The 22,134-nt window shown below is 40.5% G+C and overlaps 2 protein-coding genes across 2 annotated transcripts in view; one reads left to right on the top strand and one right to left on the bottom strand.

Annotated features, from left to right (window-relative positions):
• The first annotated feature begins 683 nt into the window (after nucleotides 1-683).
• Nucleotides 684-21,765, top strand: mrpl4 (mitochondrial ribosomal protein L4). Its single transcript, XM_028820261.2, has 9 exons — nucleotides 684-850; nucleotides 7,041-7,122; nucleotides 9,418-9,577; nucleotides 13,865-13,916; nucleotides 15,613-15,730; nucleotides 18,688-18,794; nucleotides 19,896-20,005; nucleotides 21,337-21,410; nucleotides 21,565-21,765. The coding sequence occupies exons 1-9, from the start codon at nucleotides 803-805 to the stop codon at nucleotides 21,708-21,710; spliced, it is 897 nt and encodes a 298-aa protein (XP_028676094.1). The 5' UTR covers nucleotides 684-802; the 3' UTR covers nucleotides 21,711-21,765.
• hyls1 (HYLS1 centriolar and ciliogenesis associated) overlaps nucleotides 21,723-22,134 on the bottom strand; it is a 29,301-nt gene continuing 28,889 nt past the window's right edge. Inside the window, exon 12 of the mRNA XM_028820263.2 lies at nucleotides 21,723-22,091. Coding sequence (XP_028676096.2) covers nucleotides 21,960-22,091 — 132 coding nt within the window. The 3' untranslated portion in view covers nucleotides 21,723-21,959. The remainder of the gene's footprint in view (nucleotides 22,092-22,134) is intronic.

The following is a 22,134-nucleotide window of genomic DNA, read 5'->3' as shown; positions in this document are numbered from 1 at the left end:
GAGTTGCCTCGAAAACTTGCATATTGTAATCTTTTTAGTTAGCCAATAAAAGGTGTCATTTTGCTTGACTTTTCACTACATCCATAATGGCTAACACGGTACAACACCCTAGTACTGGAGGGAGAAAGAAATGTTAATAACCTGAATCAGTATTTGACACACTAGTTTTAAATTCAACGTTGTTTATAATGGGAAAACAATGAATCAGGGTGTCAACTTCCAGAGTCAGTCTTACATATGTTATTGGAATCTAAAGCCAATAAAAATAGAGAAAGCAAATTATAGGAAATAAACACCTCACGCTGGACAGTTTGGTTGGCTTTGGTCAAGGATCTGAAAAGAATCATAAAAACATATTGAAATACTTGAAACTTACTGAGTTGTGCCATATGCGCTAAATGCACATGCAGTTGAGAAAGAAAAATTCCGATACCACTCCAAAATATTTATTCACGATAAAACACTAAAACTACATGTTAATTTTACTTCGTTTTTCAATTACGACGTTTCCGGGCTCCGTTGTGCCGCGTTCTCTCAATATCTCTCGCCGGCTTACAATAAGGTGGACACTCATTGGTCAGCGCCCGTGTCAATCATTTTCGATTCCTTTACCGGCGGTAATGCATCGCTACATTTGATTTGCTACCCACCAATAAACAAGACGATAAGGAGGCGGGTGTGTGACGTCATCATCCAGCGACGGCATGCTGTTGGTGGTGACAGGCGCGCGGTTCGTCTTCGTCGTCTGACCTTCTGCAACGCGAGCTGGACTGTCTATGAATGTCTTGTTTTGGCTGCAGTTATGTTTCGTAGATCGTTGTCTGTGTGCTGCAGACAGATTGGAAAAACGGTAAGTAGACATTTTTTTTCAGATTTTATTTCCTTCCCTGACATTTAATGTCCGCCACGATTTAAACGTACGAGCTAAGCCGAATGTGAACGCAGTCCACTTTGAAAGAGAAATCCAAGTATAATTAACAAATATGAAATGTAGTCGTCTGGCATTACAGGCTTTGGAGGGTGAGCAGAGACAGATAAAAGAGCACTTTAACATGGTTACCGTAACCAACGGAAGCGATATTTCAGTGCAAGCGGGGAGAATCCAGTGACATGGAATGCCAATTAGAACATTTATCACGTTTAGCTTTGAAGATGCCTAAAGTTCTACTGTCCACCACCCTACGTATTAGTTTATTCCATGCGTCAGTAGTTCTTTGTGGGAAGAAAATATGTTCTAACATATTGTGTTAAATTTACCTTTTAACAGGTTTTCAAACGTGACCCCTTGTTGTTGCGTCCAAACCCCGCATTTGTTCATACCGAGTCAGTTTGGAGTGAACATCTAAATCAGTGTGTGGGTTGTGGACAAAAAAATGTCACCGCTGCACTTTACCTGACTTGAGATCTGCTGAAATCCATTTTAAATTAAGCAAAAAAATGTTACAACACAAGCACACGTTTCTTTTTCTTGTTAACTCCATAAATTGCTGGAAAATATGTTAATATGTGATGTAAACTGCCAGTTGACACGTCCATTTGTTACTGTGTTGTGTAAATTAAAAATAACAGGAATTAAAGGATAAGTTTGGTGTTTTTCAATTTCAAGTTATTTCTTCACAATTAGTGTATATATTAATTTATACGCATGACACATAAAATTGTGTTCTAAAGTGAAGCGTATGTAAACGTAAATTTTAAAAATACCTTGTCTGTTCTTGATTACAATTGGGCTTAAAGATAGATACTTTATTAATCCCAATGGGAAATTCACAAAGGATAAGTACACTGATTTTTCAAGTGAAAGTTATTTATTCACAAACATGGTATATATGCATTTGCCACGTAAACTGTATTACATAGTCCAGCAATTTCTATACATTTTAAAAAGTATCTATCCTGAACTGACGCTTTACAAGAGAGGCTATGGAGCGTGAAGCACCACCATGATCTAAAAGCCTAAAACTTGTCGAATACGACCTCTTTGCGTTTTAGTGATAAAAACACGCTTTCCATATTCCTGAGGCGTGTTTCTGGCATCAAAGGGGATCTGGAAATAATACTTTTATTGCATAATCCTGGTACCATTTTTCTCAACGTAGGGATATGTTTTCTATTCACTTGTGTGAGTTTGCACATAAATACAGAAGTGTAGCAAAACAAAACTAGCCACATGGCAAGAGCGGTTTACTGTGATTTGGTCTTTCAAGAATGAAACCATGGGGGTCTGTGAAAAGTTAGCAGAAGACTACAAGTGCTAAAAACACACACACAGCTATTTTTCTTTTAAATTGACTGAATCTCATAAAATTGGAGGGCTTTTTTTTTTTTTTTGTTCAGAAATAATACACACACACACACACACATTTTTTATATATATATATATATATATATATATATATATATATAATCCAATGTTTCATTGTCTGTTTTTCATGAGAGAACTACTACAGAGGACAGAAAGATATGGAAGAAGATGATCCACTGTGGCAACCCCTAATGGGAGCTGCCGAAAGAGGAAGAAGAAGAGGCCCTCAGATACGAACGCTATCAATATACAGTGCATCCGGAAAGTATTCACAGCGCATCACTTTTTCCACATTTTGTTATGTTACAGCCTTATTCCAAAATGGATTAAATTCATTTTTTTTCCTCAGAATTCTACACACAACACCCCATAATGACAATGTGAAAAAAGTTTACTTGAGGTTTTGCAAATTTATTAAAAATTGAGAAAGCACATGTACATAAGTATTCACAGCCTTTGCCATGAAGCTCAGAATTGAGCTGAGGTGCATCCTGTTTCCCCTGATCATCCTTGAGATGATTCTGCAGCTTCATTGGAGTCCACCTGTGGTAAATTCAGTTGGTTGGACATGATTTGGAAAGGCACACACCTGTCTATATAAGGTCCCACAGTTGACAGTTCATGTCAGAGCACAAACCAAGCATGAAGTCAAAGGAATTGTCTGTAGACCTCCGAGACAGGATTGTCTCGAGGCACAAATCTGGGGAAGGTTACAGAAACATTTCTGCTGCTTTGAAGGTCCCAATGAGCACAGTGGCCTCCATCATCCGTAAGTGGAAGAAGTTCAAAACCACCAGGACTCTTCCTAGAGCTGGCCGGCCATCTAAACTGAGCGATCAGGAGAGAAGGGCCTTAGTCAGGGAGGTGACCAAAAACCGATGGTCACTCTGTCAGAGCTCCAGAGGTCCTCTGTGGAGAGAGGAGAACCTTCCACAAGGACAACCATCTCTGCAGCAATCCACCAATCAGGCCTGTATGGTAGAGTGGCCAGACGGAAGCCACTCCTTAGTAAAAGGCACATGGCAGCCCGCCTGGAGTTTGCCAAAAGGCACCTGAAGGACTCTCAGACCATGAGAGAGAAAATTCTCTGGTCTGATGAGACAAAGATTGAACTCTTTGGTGTGAATGCCAGGCGTCAGGTTTGGAGGAAACCAGGCACCGCTCATCACCAGGCCAATACCATCCCTACAGTGAAGCATGGTGGTGGCAGCATCATGCTGTGGGGATGTTTTTCAGCGGCAGGGACTGGGAGACTAGTCAGGATAAAGGGAAAGATGACTGCAGCAATGTACAGAGACATCCTGGATGAAAACCTGCTCCAGAGCGCTCTTGACCTCAGACTGGGGCGACGGTTCATCTTTCAGCAGGACAACGACCCTAAGGACACAGCCAAGATATCAAAGGAGTGGCTTTAGGACAACTCTGTGAATGTCCTTGAGTGGCCCAGCCAGAGCCCAGACTTGAATCCGATTGAACATCTCTGGAGAGATCTTAAAATGGCTGTGCACCGACGCTTCCCATCCAACCTGATGGAGCTTGAGAGGTGCTGCAAAGAGGAATGGGCGAAACTGGCCAAGGATAGGTGTGCCAAGCTTGTGGCATCATATTCAACAAGACTTGAGGCTGGAATTGCTGCCAAAGGTGCATCAACAAAGTATTGAGCAAAGGCTGTGAATACTTACAGTGGTGTGAAAAACTATTTGCCCCCTTCCTGATTTCTTATTCTTTTGCATGTTTGTCACACAAAATGTTTCTGATCATCAAACACATTTAACCATTAGTCAAATATAACACAAGTAAACACAAAATGCAGTTTTTAAATGATGGTTTTTATTATTTAGGGAGAAAAAAAATCCAAACCTACATGGCCCTGTGTGAAAAAGTAATTGCCCCCTTGTTAAAAAATAACCTAACAGTGGTGTATCACACCTGAGTTCAATTTCCGTAGCCACCCCCAGGCCTGATTACTGCCACACCTGTTTCAATCAAGAAATCACTTAAATAGGAGCTGCCTGACACAGAGAAGTAGACCAAAAGCACCTCAAAAGCTAGACATCATGCCAAGATCCAAAGAAATTCAGGAACAAATGAGAACAGAAGTAATTGAGATCTATCAGTCTGGTAAAGGTTATAAAGCCATTTCTAAAGCTTTCGGACTCCAGCGAACCACAGTGAGAGCCATTATCCACAAATGGCAAAAACATGGAACAGTGGTGAACCTTCCCAGGAGTGGCCGGCCGACCAAAATTACCCCAAGAGCGCAGCGACGACTCATCCGAGAGGTCACAAAAGACCCCAGGACAACGTCTAAAGAACTGCAGGCCTCACTTGCCTCAATTAAGGTCAGTGTTCACGACTCCACCATAAGAATGAGACTGGGCAAAAACAGCCTGCATGGCAGATTTCCAAGACGCAAACCACTGTTAAGCAAAAAGAACATTAGGGCTCGTCTCAATTTTGCTAAGAAACATCTCAATGATTGCCAAGACTTTTGGGAAAATACCTTGTGGACTGATGAGACAAAAGTTGAACTTTTTGGAAGGCAAATGTCCCATTACATCTGGCGTAAAAGGAACACAGCATTTCAGAAAAAGAACATCATACCAACAGTAAAATATGGTGGTGGTAGTGTGATGGTCTGGGGTTGTTTTGCTGCTTCAGGACCTGGAAGGCTTGCTGTGATAGATGGAACCATGAATTCTACTGTCTACCAAAAAATCCTGAAGGAGAATGTCCGGCCATCTGTTCGTCAACTCAAGCTGAAGCGATCTTGGGTGCTGCAACAGGACAATGACCCAAAACACACCAGCAAATCCACCTCTGAATGGCTGAAGAAAAACAAAATGAAGACTTTGGAGTGGCCTAGTCAAAGTCCTGACCTGAATCCAATTGAGATGCTATGGCATGACCTTAAAAAGGCGGTTCATGCTAGAAAACCCTCAAATAAAGCTGAATTACAACAATTTTGCAAAGATGAGTGGGCCAAAATTCCTCCAGAGCGCTGTAAAAGACTCATTGCAAGTTATCGCAAACGCTTGATTGCAGTTATTGCTGCTAAGGGTGGCCCAACCAGTTATTAGGTTCAGGGGACAATTACTTTTTCACACAGGGCCATGTAGGTTTGGATTTTTTTTTCTCCCTAAATAATAAAAACCACCATTTACAAACTGCATTTTGTGTTTACTTGTGTTATATTTGACTAATGGTTAAATGTGTTTGATGATCAGAAACATTTTGTGTGACAAACATGCAAAAGAATAAGAAATCAGGAAGGGGGCAAATAGTTTTTCACACCACTGTATGTACATGGGATTTCTTAGTTTTTTTATTTTTAATAAATCTGCAAAAACCTCAAGTAAACTTTTTTCAGGTTGTCATTATGGGGTGTTGTGTGTAGAATTCTGAGGAAAAAAATGAATTAAATCCATTTTGGAATAAGGCTGTAACATAACAAAATGTGGAAAAAGTGATGCGCCGTCAATATTTTCTGGATGCACTGTAGATTCTTCTCAATACAAATTATTACTTTTTTTTAAAATTAATTTTAAAGTTTGAGGACAGCTAGTATTGTATCATTTGTGTGTAATCACAAGATGCAGATCAACACTCAGCAACTGATTTACCTTTAAAATTGGACGTATTCAGTAAGTTTTAAGGCTTTTGTTTTCCGGCTGTACCTGTTCTCCGTTATCACAGATTTAAAATGTGAATGGGGACGAGATATTTTTTTAAATTGTAAAAAATCACTGGACTTTGGAACACAATTTCACTTGGTAAATGCTTATGTACTTACCTCATGGAAAAAAAACTCCCAAGAATCTATGATAAAATAATTATTTTTTGTTTTCTTTCATTACCACAAGGATGCCTCCTAAACACAGAAGTGATGCTTCAAAGCAGACGTGTTTAGTAAGTTTTGAGGCTTTTGCATTCACTTATGGACCTGTGTATTGTTTTAGCCCCTTTGTAAGCTGCAAGAATAGACAAGGTATTTCTAAAATGTATTTAGATGCTTTACTTTAGATCACAGTTTTATATGGCAAATTAAAACCTACCGTGGTGTTGAAGAAATAAGTTCAACTTGTGGACCTTCTCCTATAAATTGATTTTAGTTTCATGATGAATAAAAATGATTTTGTTTTAAAAGCAGCAGATGATTATACAGCAACAACTCACTGGTCATGTACAAAATGCGATCCAAACTTTTGCATATGCCACATTTGCTTTTTTATGTTTTTAATATTTTTTCAGTTCAAATCGTAACTGTACATGGCACATTTTCATAAAAATGCAATTGTATTAGCTTCTTTGCTCTCAAAGTTGTATTTACTATTTATACCTGAAACGTCAACAGTTCATGTCATTTGGTCTGGGGTGTCCACGGCTTGATATACAGTATTACTATCAGAATCGGAAAGGTTGATTATTTGTATCAGTCCACAATTTGCTTGTCAGTGAATTCCTAAAGAAAATAATTGCATTTAAGGTCCAGATAGAAGCGCGGTATTTCAGCTCTTCAATTCTGATCAGCAGTTCCAGAGACCAGAGAGTCGTCCCGCATTACATCCTCTTCAGCATTTCATCCATCTTTCCTCGCTCTGTTTGTTTCATTCCATTTTTTCCCATCTCTCTCACCGCTAGGCATATGACTTCCAGCCATTGAATATTTTATCCAGTACTGTACTTTGAAAATATAGTCTCTCTGGCATTCACTTACTTCTGTCTTTTTTTTTAGTTTTTATCAACACTGCCAGAGGATGTTGGACTACCCAGCAATCTGAAACTTCCTCCAAATCTAATCAGCACTGCAAAGCGAGGTTTGTGTCAGTACTTCTTGTAATTTTGTTCACTTTTTAAAATGTATTTCTTAATTCAATTTATTATTATCCTTATAAAGCAAATTGGCGATCCTAAATTGTCCTTTGTGTGTGTGTGCCCTGCGATGGACTGGTAGCTTGTCCAGGGCTTGTTCCTGCATTATGCCCTGTGCTAGGTGGGATAGGCTCCAGCAGACCCCCCATGACCCCACACAGGACTACGCAGGTTAGAAAATGACTTGTACGGCAATTATAAATACAATATGAATAAAAATCATTCAACCCAGTAACGTGGAGAAATATCACACAACATTTAAACTATTTATACTTGTGAGCCACAGATTAGTCCTGCTGCTTCACAGCTTCATACTCTTGGCTTCAAATCCAGATCAGTCACTGCTTGTGTTCTGTTCACCCAGTCTCCCTGTTTTCATGTGAAATTTCTCTGGGGTTCATCCCGTAACCTAAAAAATGTACAGTTTAGGGTGATGTCTGACTCGTGAGTCAGCCCGGTATAGGAGAGTGTACTCTGCAATGGGCTACTTTCCCATTTAGATCTGGTTAATCCATTGTGCCCGATGGTACCCGTATGGAATTTGTGTACTTTGATTGTGCGTTTTCTTTGTTCTGTCAGGTACCGGTGTCGTTCATTCTAACCTCTTTCTCATTTTATATGGAGGCACTTCATAAAATTTGTCTTTAGCTTTACTGTTTTACTTTCAATTGAATAAAGGAACATTAGAACACTCTAGACGAGAACAGGCCATTCAGCCCAACAAAGCTCCTATCCACTTATTTCTTCCAAAAAACATCAAGTCGAGTTTTGAAAGTCTCCAACGTCTTACTGTCTACCACACTACTTGGTCGCTTATTCCAAGTGTCTATCATTCTTTGTGTAAAGTAAAACTTGCTAATGTTTGTGTGAAATTTCCCCTTAACAAGTTTCCAACGGTGTCCCCGCGTTCGTGATGAACTCATTTTAAAATAACAGTCTCAATCCACTGGACTAATTCCCTTCATAACAGAGTCTCACAGTTGAGATTGCTACTGTCTGTGTGAGATTTTGACATACATTTGTTTGCATCAACAGAACTGAAGGTGACAACTGACTTGGAAGCCATACAGATGCTTCAGAGTTTTAGTTATTACTGTATGTATGAATTTAAAAATTCAGAAGAAATTCAGCAGCTCTTTGAGTTCAAGAGTTTTCCTTTTTGAAAGAGAGCCAGCAAATGGCTGTAAGTGCGACTGAAGGCAGCACAAAGGAACCTCCAGTAAAAGGTGCAGATTTATTGTCTACATGCTGCATGACAGCTGTAGTGGAAGAAGAGACTGTGGTTGAAGGTTTTCCCCCAGTTATTTGTTCACTTTTTATGGATAGCAGTAGTACACCAAATAAGCTGAAAGTGACTGTGAATTAGGTGTTGCTAATTAAGATTTACTGTGGGCAAAAAAAACTATTTTTCTTTATAACCTAACATTCTAAATCCTACTTAATCAAGTTCAGGGAAATGGTGGACTGAAGCTTCTTCCAGCAGCATAAGACACAACACAAGAACCAAGTCTGGATATAGAATCAGTTGATCTCTGTCTTGCAAACGTAACCACAAGGCTTATTTACAACTTAACACACTTTCTTTTGGAATAGAAATATTAGGACATTATTTTGTGTAATTCTGATATTTCATAACTCCCTGTTGTCCCTGTGTGAGTAAGTGAGTGTGTCCAGTAAAAGATGTTGGCTCCTGGCTATTTTGTAAAGGAAAAAAATAATTTAGAAAATGGATAACACTATTTAAACTACTTAATACCATTTAAAACAGATTAAATGTATCAGATTATGTATCAATAGTTTTTTTTTTTTTTTTAATACATAATGCCAACTATAAATTACATTGTTTTGCTCTCGGTTTATACATTTTCTTTTCTTTTGAATCTTTTCATTTATAATTTACCAGCATATTGGCAATAGTGATGATTCTAGTATTTTATGTGATATGCTAACTCAAGAAACCTCAAAAATGTAAAAGTAAATCCAGTTTACTGAAGATACAGGAAAATGTAAATTTAAGGCAGAAGTCCATACGAAGTTACTTTGGTGTGAGTGGCACCTGCTGTGGAGCAGTGCCTCATCCGTGTATCCAGTGCTATTGGAGTTGGCTCCAGCATCTTGTGACTACAAAATGGAATAAATTGGTTTGGGAATGTTATTTTAAATAGCACGCTGATAATTTGGTGATAGTTTTTTTTAACTGATTTGTCTTTTTTTTTTTTTGTACTGTTCTATTTTAACAGAGAGGCCCAACCCGGTTGGTTCAGGATTGCCTGTTCTCAGAAAATGTGAGATTGAAATTCCTCCCCAGCTAAGTGCTAAACAAGCATGGCTGGAGTCACTGAAAGACGACACATTGGGACTAGTCGAACTACATCCTGATGTGTTTGCTGTGCCTCCCCGGTAAAGTGTTTGGTTTTCTTTTCTGACTGTGTGATGTTTTCTGTATTTATAGCATAAATAGATAATTGATTGAAGGAAGGAGAGAGTAATAATTTGTTGATATATCACTCCTTTTTTCTATCTATCTATCTATCTATCTATCTATCTATCTATCTATCTATCTATCTATCTATCTATCTATCTATCTATCTATCTATCTATCCTGCCTACTATACTAAAATTAATATTCTATCTATCTATCTATCTATCTATCTATCTATCTAAATGAATAAACCTGACATTTATGCCAATCGGTCTCCACTCATTAACCCATAATGACAAAATGAAAACGTATTCAGAAATGTTTGCAGATTTAACAAAAATGAAAAACTGAAAACTGTCACTTCAACAGGTATTAAGTTAGTATTTTCTAGAAGCCCCTTGGGTAAGTCTCTTCAAGCTTTGCACACCTGGATTTTGGCAGTTTATCCCATTTCTCTCAAACCCTGTTAAGATAGGATAGGATGGGAAGCATCTGTAAACTGACATCTTCAGGTCTCTCCACTCATGTTCTGTGGGGTTTGCCAGGCTCGGGGAGAGTCAGAAATTTGTCCTGAAGCCAATTGTCTTGGCTGCATGCGCCGGGTCATTGTGAACTGTCACACTAGCCTGGAGCATTTTTTCTGCAAGGACATCTCTGTATTTGGCTGAATTCTGACCAGCCTCCCTGTCCCTGTTACTGAGAAGCACCCTGATAGCATAATGCTTCAATGAAGGGATGGTACTGGGCAGGTGATGAGTGATGCCTGGTCTTTGCCATATATACATAATGCTTGGAGTTTTTCTCAAAAAGTTCAATTTTGATCTGATCAGATCTGAGTCTTTTCCCTCATGAGTTCTTTAAATGCCACTTAGTAAACTCCAAATGGGCATTAGCCACATTACCATAAATATCTGAGGGCTGCCAAGATGGTTGTACTACAACAGTTTCTCCCATTTCAGCCTAAAACTTTTGAAGCCTCGTTAGAGTGATCATTTTATTCTTGGTTACCTTCCCGACTATGGCCGTTCTTGCCCAGTTACTCAGTTTAGCTGGACAGGCAACTCTCGGAAGAGTTGTATTTTTTCCAGACGTCTTCCATTTCACACACAAAGCTTTAGAAGTATTTTATCTCTTTGAGGGCTGAATATTTTTTGGTGGCCGTCAGAAATGTGTAGCAGAGCAGCCAGAGCTAAAGACAAAAGAGCAAAGCGAATGCACAAAGCAAAATATTCTGTAGACACATTGTGCTTATCAATGCAGACTCTGACTTATTGCACTCCAATTTTGATACACATTATCTGGAGATCGAAAATGAAAGTGACCGTACCAGCATCAGCTGACAGGTCCCCAGCTAATCTTGCTGCTTATTGCGTTCGTGTGGCAGCCAGCAGCTACGTGAAGATACCACTATATGTCATTATCAGTCGATACCCGCCTCAAAAGAGTTAATGCACTGGTCTGATGCATATTTCACACTGCAGTTTGATCATGAAGATCTACAGAGTTCCTTGAACTTCTTGACTTGGTTTTTGTCCTGACATACAGTGTAAATTGTGGGACCGTATACAGTATACACAGATGTGTGCCTCTCTATACGACGTCCAAACAGTTTTCCACAGGTGGACTTGAAATTCTTGATACATCTCCAGGATAATTACAAACTTTTCCTGTAAACATGTTTTTACTTTGTCATTGTGTGGGTTATTGAATGTAGATTGGTGGACAAAAATGACAAATATTTAAGAGGAGCCCAATAGGGTAATTGACGACTGTAAATGATCTGAATGTTGGTGTGTAAAATTGACTGGCATCCAATCAAGTACTGATCCCTACTTTATGCCCAATTCTGTCAAGGCAGACTGTCTATTTTTGTGATGTTGTTAGACACCTGGATGGATGGTGTTCCTGGGGTCGTCTACCTACCAGTGTCCAAAGTGTGACACGAGAATGCTGGTCCACATCAAGATGTTCACATAAGCGTGTCCCATAGGTTCTATAAATTAGATAGTAGTTGGTCTTGTGGCATGAAGCATTGGGTATGCTTTCTGTCATGAAGAGCTGCACGTTGTAGCGGGCAGGTGCTGCTAAGATTCACACCGTCAGTATGACAGTGATTTATTTATTTTTGTAGAGGAGATCCCAAGGATGCCCCCAGCCTTGGCCCAACCCGCACACACTCAAAAACAGAGACAAAATAAAGCACACCGGGAACTAACAATTAAATAATATAATGAAATTAAATAATATTAATGAAAACAATAATACCACCCCTGTACCCCCACGGCGATATTACATTAAACATATAAACACAAACAACTCCACACAGCAAAGTCCACGGAAACAACACCAGATGCAATGAACGATGACGATAGTGAGTCCAGAGATCTGCACTCTGAAAGGGAATGAAAAACAGTCCTACCGACAGACACTGTAAGGGTGAAGACGGATGGATGGTTCAGGAGCGCTCCTTTTCTTGCAGGGAAGCCAGTGAATCCACAATCAGTCCTCAGCACGCAGGTAGACAGAAGACGATCCAGACCCCAACAACGACACAATCCAGGACACAAAAACTAAATACGGCAGTCCGACAGGTAAACGAAACACAAAATACAACAACAAAAAACACTTTTCTCCTTTCAGACACCTGCCCTCCTTTTAAACCCCTCTGACCACCTTTACAGCCCCTTCAGGGACTGCTGGGAAATGCAGTTTTAACTACCAGTAGCACTACTACAACGTGATCAGTACTGATGTTTTTCGGTTGATCTTGAAGAACCCAGTAAGCACCATGAAGGCAACATCCTTCAGTATTACGCTGCCACCAACTGCCTGAATTGTTCACAAACTGCGAGGTGACTTAAGTGGACTGAAGGGGATTCTGTGCTCCTATTAGAGTGAATTAAGAGAAATTGGTATTCACCCGTCCAGGAAAAGGGTTTTTTTCTAATCTTTCTGTGCCCTTTGACCTCCTTTCACCCACTGGAGCTGCAGGTTTCTGCTTTTGTGACAACAAGATTAGAATTTGGCTGCCAGAGCCCCTTCTGTGAGTTGTGTGTTTTGAAGACTTTGTTTGGCACCAGCATGCTGTCATTTGACTGAGTATAAACCATCTATTACAAGTTGTGCCAGTCTCTTCTGACATTTGTCATTAAATCTGTTTCTGACACTGGACCACAGCTGCCTTGATGTTTTGGGGGCAACGGCCCATTCCCCTTACACCTGTGGCAGGGTGGCTGTCCTAACACCCACGCATTTAGGCTGCTGATTCTGACTCGGAATTACACATGTGATGCTTAAGTCTCAGAACAAGCAGTCATTTATGTGGCAGATCCAGTGGGCCTAATGTAGAGGTGTCTCTTAGTGTTGTGGGATTGTTGCCTGTAGATCAGTGATTCTTAACCTTTTTTGAGTCACGGACCCCTTTAAGAATCTGATGAAAGCTATGGACCCCCTTCCCCAGAAATATTCACATAAACACAACTTTGCATGGCGCAGTGGTAGCGCTGCTGCCTCGCAGTAAGGAGATCTGGGTTTGCTTCCCGGGTCCTCCCTGTGTGGAGTTTGCATGTTCTCCCCGTGTCTGCGTGGGTTTCCTCCCACAGTCCAAAGACATGCAGGTTAGGTGGATTGGCGGTCCTAAATTGTGTGTGCGTGGTGTGTGTGTGGTGTGTGTGTGTGCCCTGGGTTTGTTCCTGCCTTGTGTCCTATGCTGGCTAGGGTTGGCTCCGGCAGATCCCCGTGACCCTGTGTTAGGATATAATGGGTTGGACAATGACTGACTGACTAACTGACAACTTTGCATGCAGTGAATAAAATGTGCTTTTATTTATTGAGATTTGATTATCTCATACATATATGACATACACAAAGTATTCTTAAACTTTAAAGCTAAACAAGCTGAAAAACACTTATGCAAAAAGTAATAACCACTCATTATAATTATGAAGTAACAATCCTCTTCTGCATATTAAAACAGATCTACTATTACTATGTTTTCTACTACCATTACTACTGCTACTACTACACCTACTCTAAATCAGCAGTACCGGGCTGTATAGTGAATATAAATGTTAATTTTTATCTGACCCTCACTGACCCCGCGAAACCCATCCTTGGACCCTCTAATGGTCTACAGACCTCGGGTTAAGAACCCCTGCTCTAGATTATTGAACTTATAATAGCCAGACATCTATAATTTGTTTCTTAGTAGGAGTTGTAAGATCCAATTACTAAAATGTATTTTTTTTTCTTCTCACCGTCAACAGACTGGATATACTTCACGAAGTGATTGTCTGGCAGAGGAATTTCAAAAGAATTGTAAGTAAAGATAACATCATGGACTATAAAAGACTGAGTGTTCTATGATGGAGTCTGAACAGTGAAAACAAATGGGGCCATTCAAACATTCTGTTTTAGGTGTTTTGCATAACAAGACCCCTTGTTGTTTGTCTGTAACCCAGAGCAGTAGATAAATCTTCATGTTTATATGTGCTGAAGTGTGGCAAGTGTTAATTTATTTATGAAGTAAAATTACAAAAGTATACTTAAAGGGAGCAAACAAGCAATGCTTCATTGTGTTAAGAGGGTTTATGTTTCTTATCATTTCGTATATATTGTTATTTGTCATCTAGACATTGATGGTCACATGGTATTAAACACTCGACTCTCAACATCTGGTTGATTCAAATGACCAATTGTGAAATTGAGTTTTCTATAGTGATAATCTTGGCTGATGTTGAGTTCTCTCTAATACCACCTTACCTCTACTCAAGCTCACAAGTCTTATTATATTTCCGACTAGCCGCCCCCCGCAGCTCTGCCTGCATAGTAGTGAAACAGGACAGTGAGGAGGACCCCTGACGACACGCTTCCCTCTCCCCTCGGCCTGCAGTCTCTGTCTTGGATTAGCACAAATATATTGCTTCTGCAAGTGAACTATGATTCTTAGCAAAAGTCGCAAAATCATCCGGAATGTTCAAGCAAATTATAGAAAAAAGCCTGATCTACATCCGTTAAGTAGTTCTCTCATTCGCCAGCTAAGTGGATGTAAGGAATGCCCAGAGGCTGATGCATGAGTGAGGAGGGCTGTGCCCCCCGTCCCCTCGGCCTGCTGCATGTCTCTGATTTGCGCAAATAAATCGGTACCACAAGCGAACCGTAATGCATAGCACAGTGAAAGAAGTCGCAAAATCAACCGGAATGTTCAAGCAAATTCTAGAGAAAAAAAAAAACCCCAATCTAAATCCGTTAAGTAGTTCTCTTGTGAAAAGTGGACAGACATACAGACAGACGTTGGATTTTATATATTGTGATAAGTAAGAACCACCAGACATCATAAAGGTTTGGGGCAGCCACCTGTATAATATGCTCTGGCTGCAAAAGGTTGAGATTTCAAACAAGAGTTGTTCACAAGACTGAGTCCAAAACGGAACTGATTAACTAGAAGCAAGATGGCGGCTTTAAAGGGCTGTAGAGGAAGTGATGTCATCAAAGGGGCCATAACAGGAAGTGACATCATCAATGGTGCCGGAACCTGGCAGGATTTCTCGGAAAGGGTCTGCAAGGAACTGAGAAAGACCTTCAGTGCACCCCGCCGCCCCCTGGTCTGATGTGGTATTACAATTACTCAAGCCCTTTAGCTGCCTCCTACTTGCACGTGTGTGACGATATATAGAGATGTACTACTTTGTAAACAGCTTTAACCGAACTGCCTGTTTTTATTCTCAGTTGGAGTGTGTCCTAATGCAGTATTAATAATAATGTCACTTGTCATGCCAAACGCTGGTGTAACACACTTATGGAGTGACTTCAGTACAGCACGCTGTTTTTTGGCCTGGGAAGCACAGGGTTGGAGATTCAAGTCCAATAGGGGACTGACATGCAGCAGGTGTACCATGGGTCATCTACAAGATGAATTTAGAATTTTCATAACCAACAAATGAAAACTTTCCACTGTTTTTAAAACCAACGACAATGAGATATTTCTTTTAATTGAGATGTCCTGTTATCGTAGAGCCATGCTAAAGTAAAGACACGAGCAGAAGTGAGAGGTGGAGGAAGGAAGCCCTGGCAGCAGAAAGGAAGTGGCAGAGCACGGCATGGCAGCATTCGCTCACCATTGTGGAGAGGAGGTGAGATGCCATCCTAAAAAATAACTGAACGCGTCTTATTTTTGTCTGTCTGTTCAGCAAGGATCTAGTCTACGTTTGCTTGTTTGAAGATGTTTGATAAAGGCTGGTCAACAACTTTAGCCATATCAATGTGCAGTGACAACACTCGAGTCATGGGAGTTCAACTTTTAAAACTGTGTACAGTCTCAGTAAATTGATGGCCACTGTTCATACATTGTTGTCCACACTGCTTACGGAGTGCAGTAGATAGCTGTTGTATTAGATAAATGTATCATTTTTGTAACATATGATAAAGTTCAGCCTAGTTTTTTAATGGCTGGTCATTTTTTGTTGTTTCCCTACGGTAGGGCTGTGTTTGTGTGTGTGTGTGTGTGTGTATGGATATCAGGATGAGCCAAAGTGAAGAACCCCATTTCTCAAGGTCATTGCATGAGGTAGAGACGGCCGAGCGGATTGGGGCGGGGGGTCCTTTGCTAGGCGATCCCTTGTCGTTTTCAGTCAACCACATGCCTTGGTCCGGTGCACACTGTGCTTTCACTGTCAAGGCGTTCTTCAAAAACAACGAATCCATCATCATCACTACGCAACACACCTTCCCAACGCACTTCAGCATTCCTCCTAATGGTGACGTCCCAAATCGGGGAAACAATTCTTCAGTGGGTGGCTAAATTTAGACAGACGGGTACAACATTGAACAGAAAATCTCCAGACCGTCCTCGGACTGTATGAACGCCTGAAAACATCCATGCAGTAAGAGCATCAATTTTACAGTCTCCTAGACCAGTGGTTCTCAATCTGTGGGGCGGGCCCCCCTAGGGGGGTGCGAAGTAACAAAAAGGGAGGCGCGAAATGTGAACAAAAGAAAACGAATCGAAAATATGAAAAATACATCTATTGAAACCAAAACAAATTAACTTAAACTACATTCTGATACTAGAAAAATAAATATAGTTAGATAAATGTCGATAAAAGTTAAGTAGGTATAATAAAATATGCATCTATGATATATCATTAACTCTTTCAGGGCTGATGTTGACTTTTGACGAAAATCAGGGGTAGAGGACTATAATCGACTGTAAACTGCAATAAAACTTGCACTTACATTTTAGTTTGACTCTCTTTGCTAGAAGGAAAGTTAAGTAGCTTTGTTGATTTAACCTCGATTCTCTGTGTGAGTAGCAAAGAGCAAACAACCTCTAAAATGGCATCGACATCTGGCAAGAGACTAAATACTCCATGGATGTTTTACGTATTATCACTAAATCAGACTCAGACTTTGATGAAAGTGATCAGGAGATGGATGTTGAAAATGAAAGTGAGGTACCAGTATCAGCTGATCAGTCCCCAGTTGACCGTGGCACTGAACATGTTTGTGTAGCCAATACACCTACAGCAGCATTCGCCAGGGAGGACCACCACTTATGACGACAAGAGGTACAAACCATATTGTGTCACACTGTGACTGCTACGTACCACTGCCCTACCATGCATTCCTACTGGAATATCGAGGTGCCCCTGCGTAGCCACTGCCACCAGAGATGCCAAACATGCACCAACAGCAGCCACAGCACGTAGCAACAGACATTTTATGTTGATTTATGTGTGAAACTAGTGCGTTGTGTGCTTTTCAGAAAACTGAGTTTTCTGGAAAAAATATTCAGCCCTCCAAGAGTTAATTAAAAAAGAACAAATTGGTATTAGTGGGCACCTTTCAAAAAAACCTTAGGGGGGCGCGATTAAAACTGTTATGAAAACTCGGGTCGCAAATACTTAAATTTTGAGAAACGCTGTCCTAGACGTTGAGCACCCAAACCTGCTTCTGCCTTAAGCATTTCCAACACGTCTTTGATTTTGCATGAGGACTTTAATTTCCACTACATAATGATGGTGGTGCAGGAACTCACTGGGAGAGCCGTAGAGAATTGTGTGCAAACATTCTGCAAATCGTTCACCAAGGTGCCATCGTCATGTGCAGCGATGAGGCACATTTCCATTTGAATGGTTGCGTAAATAAGCCAAACTTTCACTATTGGGCTGAAACCAACCCTCGTGAACTTCATCAGAGACCCTTGCATAGTCAGCATGTTACAGTTTGGTGCGCCGTTGCAAAATTTGGCATTGTAGGCCCTTACTTTTTTGAAGAGAGGGGAGCAACGGTCACCGGCACTTCAGAACGTTACACTGAAATGCTAGAGAACTTTTTCCAGCCCCAACTGGATGAAATGGATGTGGTGGATGCCTGGTTTGAACAGGATGGAGTGACCGCTCACACAGCATGTTTTGTGGGAGACGTTTCTGGGGAAGCTGAACTCCCCGTGCGGTGATGTCAGGTGGCCTTCACGTTCGCCTGATCTCACTCTGTGCGATTTCTTCTCTAGTCAAAGGTCAACACACACCAACCTCAAAACCTTGAAGCCTTCAAGATCGCAATTCAACATGAAATTGCTGCTATTCCCCTTAAAATGGCTGAACGAGTCATGCGAGTGTTTAGATTGTCTTGGAAGAGCATATCACTAATGACGGCCACCACCTTGAAGACATCGTTTTTTTAAAACACGGTGAACAAAATCTATTTTGTATCCCCTTTCTTGTGTCGTCATGAAATTTATTTTCTCTCGTAGCATTTTGTAGAATAAACATTTGAGGTGTGGTCCTTCTTTTTGGCTCCCCCTGTATAATATTAGTGTACTCATAGTGTATATACCGTGTATAATGTGCAGTTATCTGTAGTGTGTGTTTGTGTATGAAATATGGAAAAGATTGTGATGGGCTCAAACTTCTGACTTTTAAATAGACTTGCAGAATTGAAGTAACCCTGAATGATTTCACCAATGTTGCAGTGATGTGTGTGTGTGTGTCTCTCTAAAACAAATGACACACTCCAAATGTTACTGGCATTGTAAAATGGTAGAAGCCTAAAAACAGGACTTTATTTAGAGTATTACTTTTTTTTTAAGGTGGTATTGCACATGGACCAAGAGGGCCTACTAGTTACTATTACACGTTGCCCATGAAAGTGCGTGTATTAGGACTAAAAGTAGCTTTGAGCACAAAGTTAGCTCAGGTAAGTGTCTCCACTGTCTTCCTGGTGTTTCAACATTTCACAGCTGTTAAAATAAAAATATTCTTCAATTTGGTTTGGAGGATGTCTATAAAGAGATTTTTTTTTTTTCCTTAACTACCAATATAGTAGCATTTATTCTGTGCAATATTTTTGTAAAGATTTACGCCTAATGTGCCTCCTTCTAATATTTGACTTTTTTTAATAGCAAAACATGCAACATAATTTCATGTATATGTCAAGCAAAATGACACCTTTTATTGGCTAACTAGAAAGATTACAATATGCAAGCTTTCGAGGCAACTCAGGCCCCTTCTTCAGGCAAGATGTAAACTTGTAAGTGATTACATCTTGCCTGAAGAAGGGGCCTGAGTTGCCTCGAAAGCTTGCATATTGTAATCTTTCTAGTTAGCCAATAAAAGGTGTCATTTTGCTTGGCTTTTCTCTACATTCATAATGGCTAACACGGTACAACACCCTAGTACTACATGTATATGTCATTAATGAACAGAAATTTTTCAACCCCACCATATCAAATCTGAGTTGTGCGCCTGTTCTGCTATCCGTTGTTGTAAAAGAGGGGTGTCGGGGACCCCTGGAAATGCTGTAATTCGCAGGGTTTACCTAACAGAAAGCTGAGCGCAGGAGTCACGGTCAGATGACTGGCGATATGAGATTGTTGAATTCCAGTATTTTATATTTATTTAACGTAAAAGCACAACTGAAACAATAAACAAACAAACATGCTGTAGGTAAACCAAGATGGCGGAAAAGAAAAATCTGTCGTGAATAGGCAACCAGTTCCGGTCGAAGAATTTAAGTTTCTTACAGTTGTGCTTTACGAAAAGCAGCCGATTTCTGTGATGCTATTTTGTATTGTGGGCACCGGGGTCATTGGTTTAAAATAAAGCAGTACCCGCTGCTGCATCACAGATCCTGCTCTGAGTCTGTTAGATTGCTCAGGTATGAAGGATCAGTCCTGTCCTGTACGTTATATTTCTTTGTTCAGTTAATGGAGGAAAGCTCACTTCAAGTAGTCCGTAAAGGGTTTTAACAGTTTTCTGCATTTTCTTCCATGAAGTGACAACATTATTATCTTTTTAGGATTATCTTCATATCATCGACTCTCTTGAGATACCCACACCAGAGCCACAGTACCTTTTGGACCTGGCCAAGCAGAGGCAGTGGGGCGACTCTGTGCTGATTGTCGATGTGTAAGTGTCGTCTGGTGAGGCTGCAGTGCAGGCAGTACTTGGGTTAAAATGAAAATACTTAGGACACCACCAGCACAATCCTATTCCATTTCTCTTTACATGTAACATTTTATAATTTATCTAGTAATGTTTTGGACAGCATTAATAGACATTTGTCATGGTCTTCATTTGGCTACTAAACGTATGCTTTTCATCTTAGTTCTTCTAGAATGGCTTTCTTACAGTGAAATTTGTAGCATAACATGTCGTCAGGGTTATTTTTTTTAGAAGTCCATAAATGAAGGCACATGTAAGGTTTGGTGAAGCCTGTCATGAGGACTGTATTTAAGTAATGGGGGCTGAAGTACTGAATTCTTGGTCTAGATAGATAGATAGATACTTTATTAATCCCAAGGGGAAATTCACATACTCCAGCAGCACCTTACTGATACAAAAAAACAATATTAAATTAAAGATTGATAATAATGCAGGTAAAAACAGACAATAACTTTATATAATGTTAACGTTTACCCCCCCCCCAGGTGGAATTGAAGAGTCACATAGTGTGGGGGAGGAACGATCTCCTCAGTCTGTCAGTGGAGCAGGACAGTGACAGCAGTCTGTCGCTGAAGCTGCTCTTCTGTCTGGAGATGACACTGTTTAGTGGATGCAGTGGATTCTCCATAATTGATAGGAGCCTGCTGAGCGCCCGTCGATCTGCCACAGCTGTCAAACTGTCCAGCTCCATGGTCTGGCTGTCCTCTTCCTTTTCCTCCTCCTTTTAATAGCGTGTGATATTAAGATCTACACTCTAACCTCCAGTTGCTCAGGTGTTTATTAACTTTGAGGCCAAACTATTGATGGTGTGTCTGATTAAATAATACAACCACATTTGTAAATAAATGTGATGAGAGAAGAGACGGCTGCGGTGGGTTGGCACCCTGCCCAGGATTGGTTCCTGCATTGCCCTGTGTTGGCTGGGATTGGCTCCAGCAGACCCCCGTGACCCTGTGTTCAGATTCAGCAGGTTGAAAAATGGATGGATGGATGGAGAAGAGACGGGCGGGTGGCGCAGTGGGTAGTCTGATGGATCCTCCACTTCAAATCCTTTGCCCAGATATTGTTTGTGACTGCATTGGTTTTGTTCTTGCATCACCAAAGACATGTAGGTTAGGTTATTTTTCAAGTTTTGGGGTTCGTTAACGTTGTCTGTGAGTGGGTCCTGCAGTGGGCTTTTGCCCTTACCAGTGTTGTTTGCTGCCAGTTTAGGTGGGCTTTGAATTTGTAAGGAATTTTGGTTTTTATGCTGAGGCTAATATGTGCTGCTGTTTCTCATCTTTTTAAAACTGCAGCCATGAAGACATGCCAGAAAATATTTTGAAGGCTACAGCCAGCCTGAAGACCATAAATTTGATGCCAGTCATTGGTAAGTACAGTCTTTAACACGACTCCATACAGCACTACTAGTGTTTAGTTTCCATCTGATTCCTGTAAATAAATCCTACATTACATTTTAGTCATTTCCAATTGCTGTGTGAACTTGTTACCATCTCATGAATGTTCGTTTTCTTTTTAAACAGGGCTGAATGTGTACAGTATGCTAAAACACGAAACTGTTCTCCTCACCGTGGACGCAGTGAATTTCTTGGAGAAGAAACTGCTTTGGCATGATCACAGATACTCTCCCCTTTACCCGTTTAGGTTACCCTATAATGATTTTCCATGAATTATGACACACTTCTCAGGAAAAATAAAAATTTATTCTGTATTTACATTAAAAACCGTCAGTGATTAAATAATAGTAACTGCAGACAACTGGATTTCCATGATAGAAAAATAGTTGTGCCTTCAGCTTATGGGTTTGATCCTCTGGGACAGTACACTTGGGGTACAACTTACAGGTGGCCCTTTGTATGAAAGAAAGCACTGGCGACATGCATACAGTTGGCACGTGTTTAAAAGTGTCTTTGTTCAGTTAGATTGGAAAGAACATTTTCTGTGGTATCACACCATTGGCCATGTCATGGCGCACTTCCCATCTCAGCGCAGAGCGTTTCTTCTCTGTTGGCACCACGTAATTGTTTGGAACATAGATGCGTTGTGGTTTCTGTTAAATGCAAGACGTAAATCTTCTGAGAAAAGTGGCAGTA

The sequence above is a fragment of the Erpetoichthys calabaricus genome, chromosome 15 (assembly GCF_900747795.2).
Source record: "Erpetoichthys calabaricus chromosome 15, fErpCal1.3, whole genome shotgun sequence".
Lineage (NCBI taxonomy): Eukaryota > Metazoa > Chordata > Cladistia > Polypteriformes > Polypteridae > Erpetoichthys > Erpetoichthys calabaricus.
This window is presented reverse-complemented; position numbering and strand designations above follow the sequence as displayed.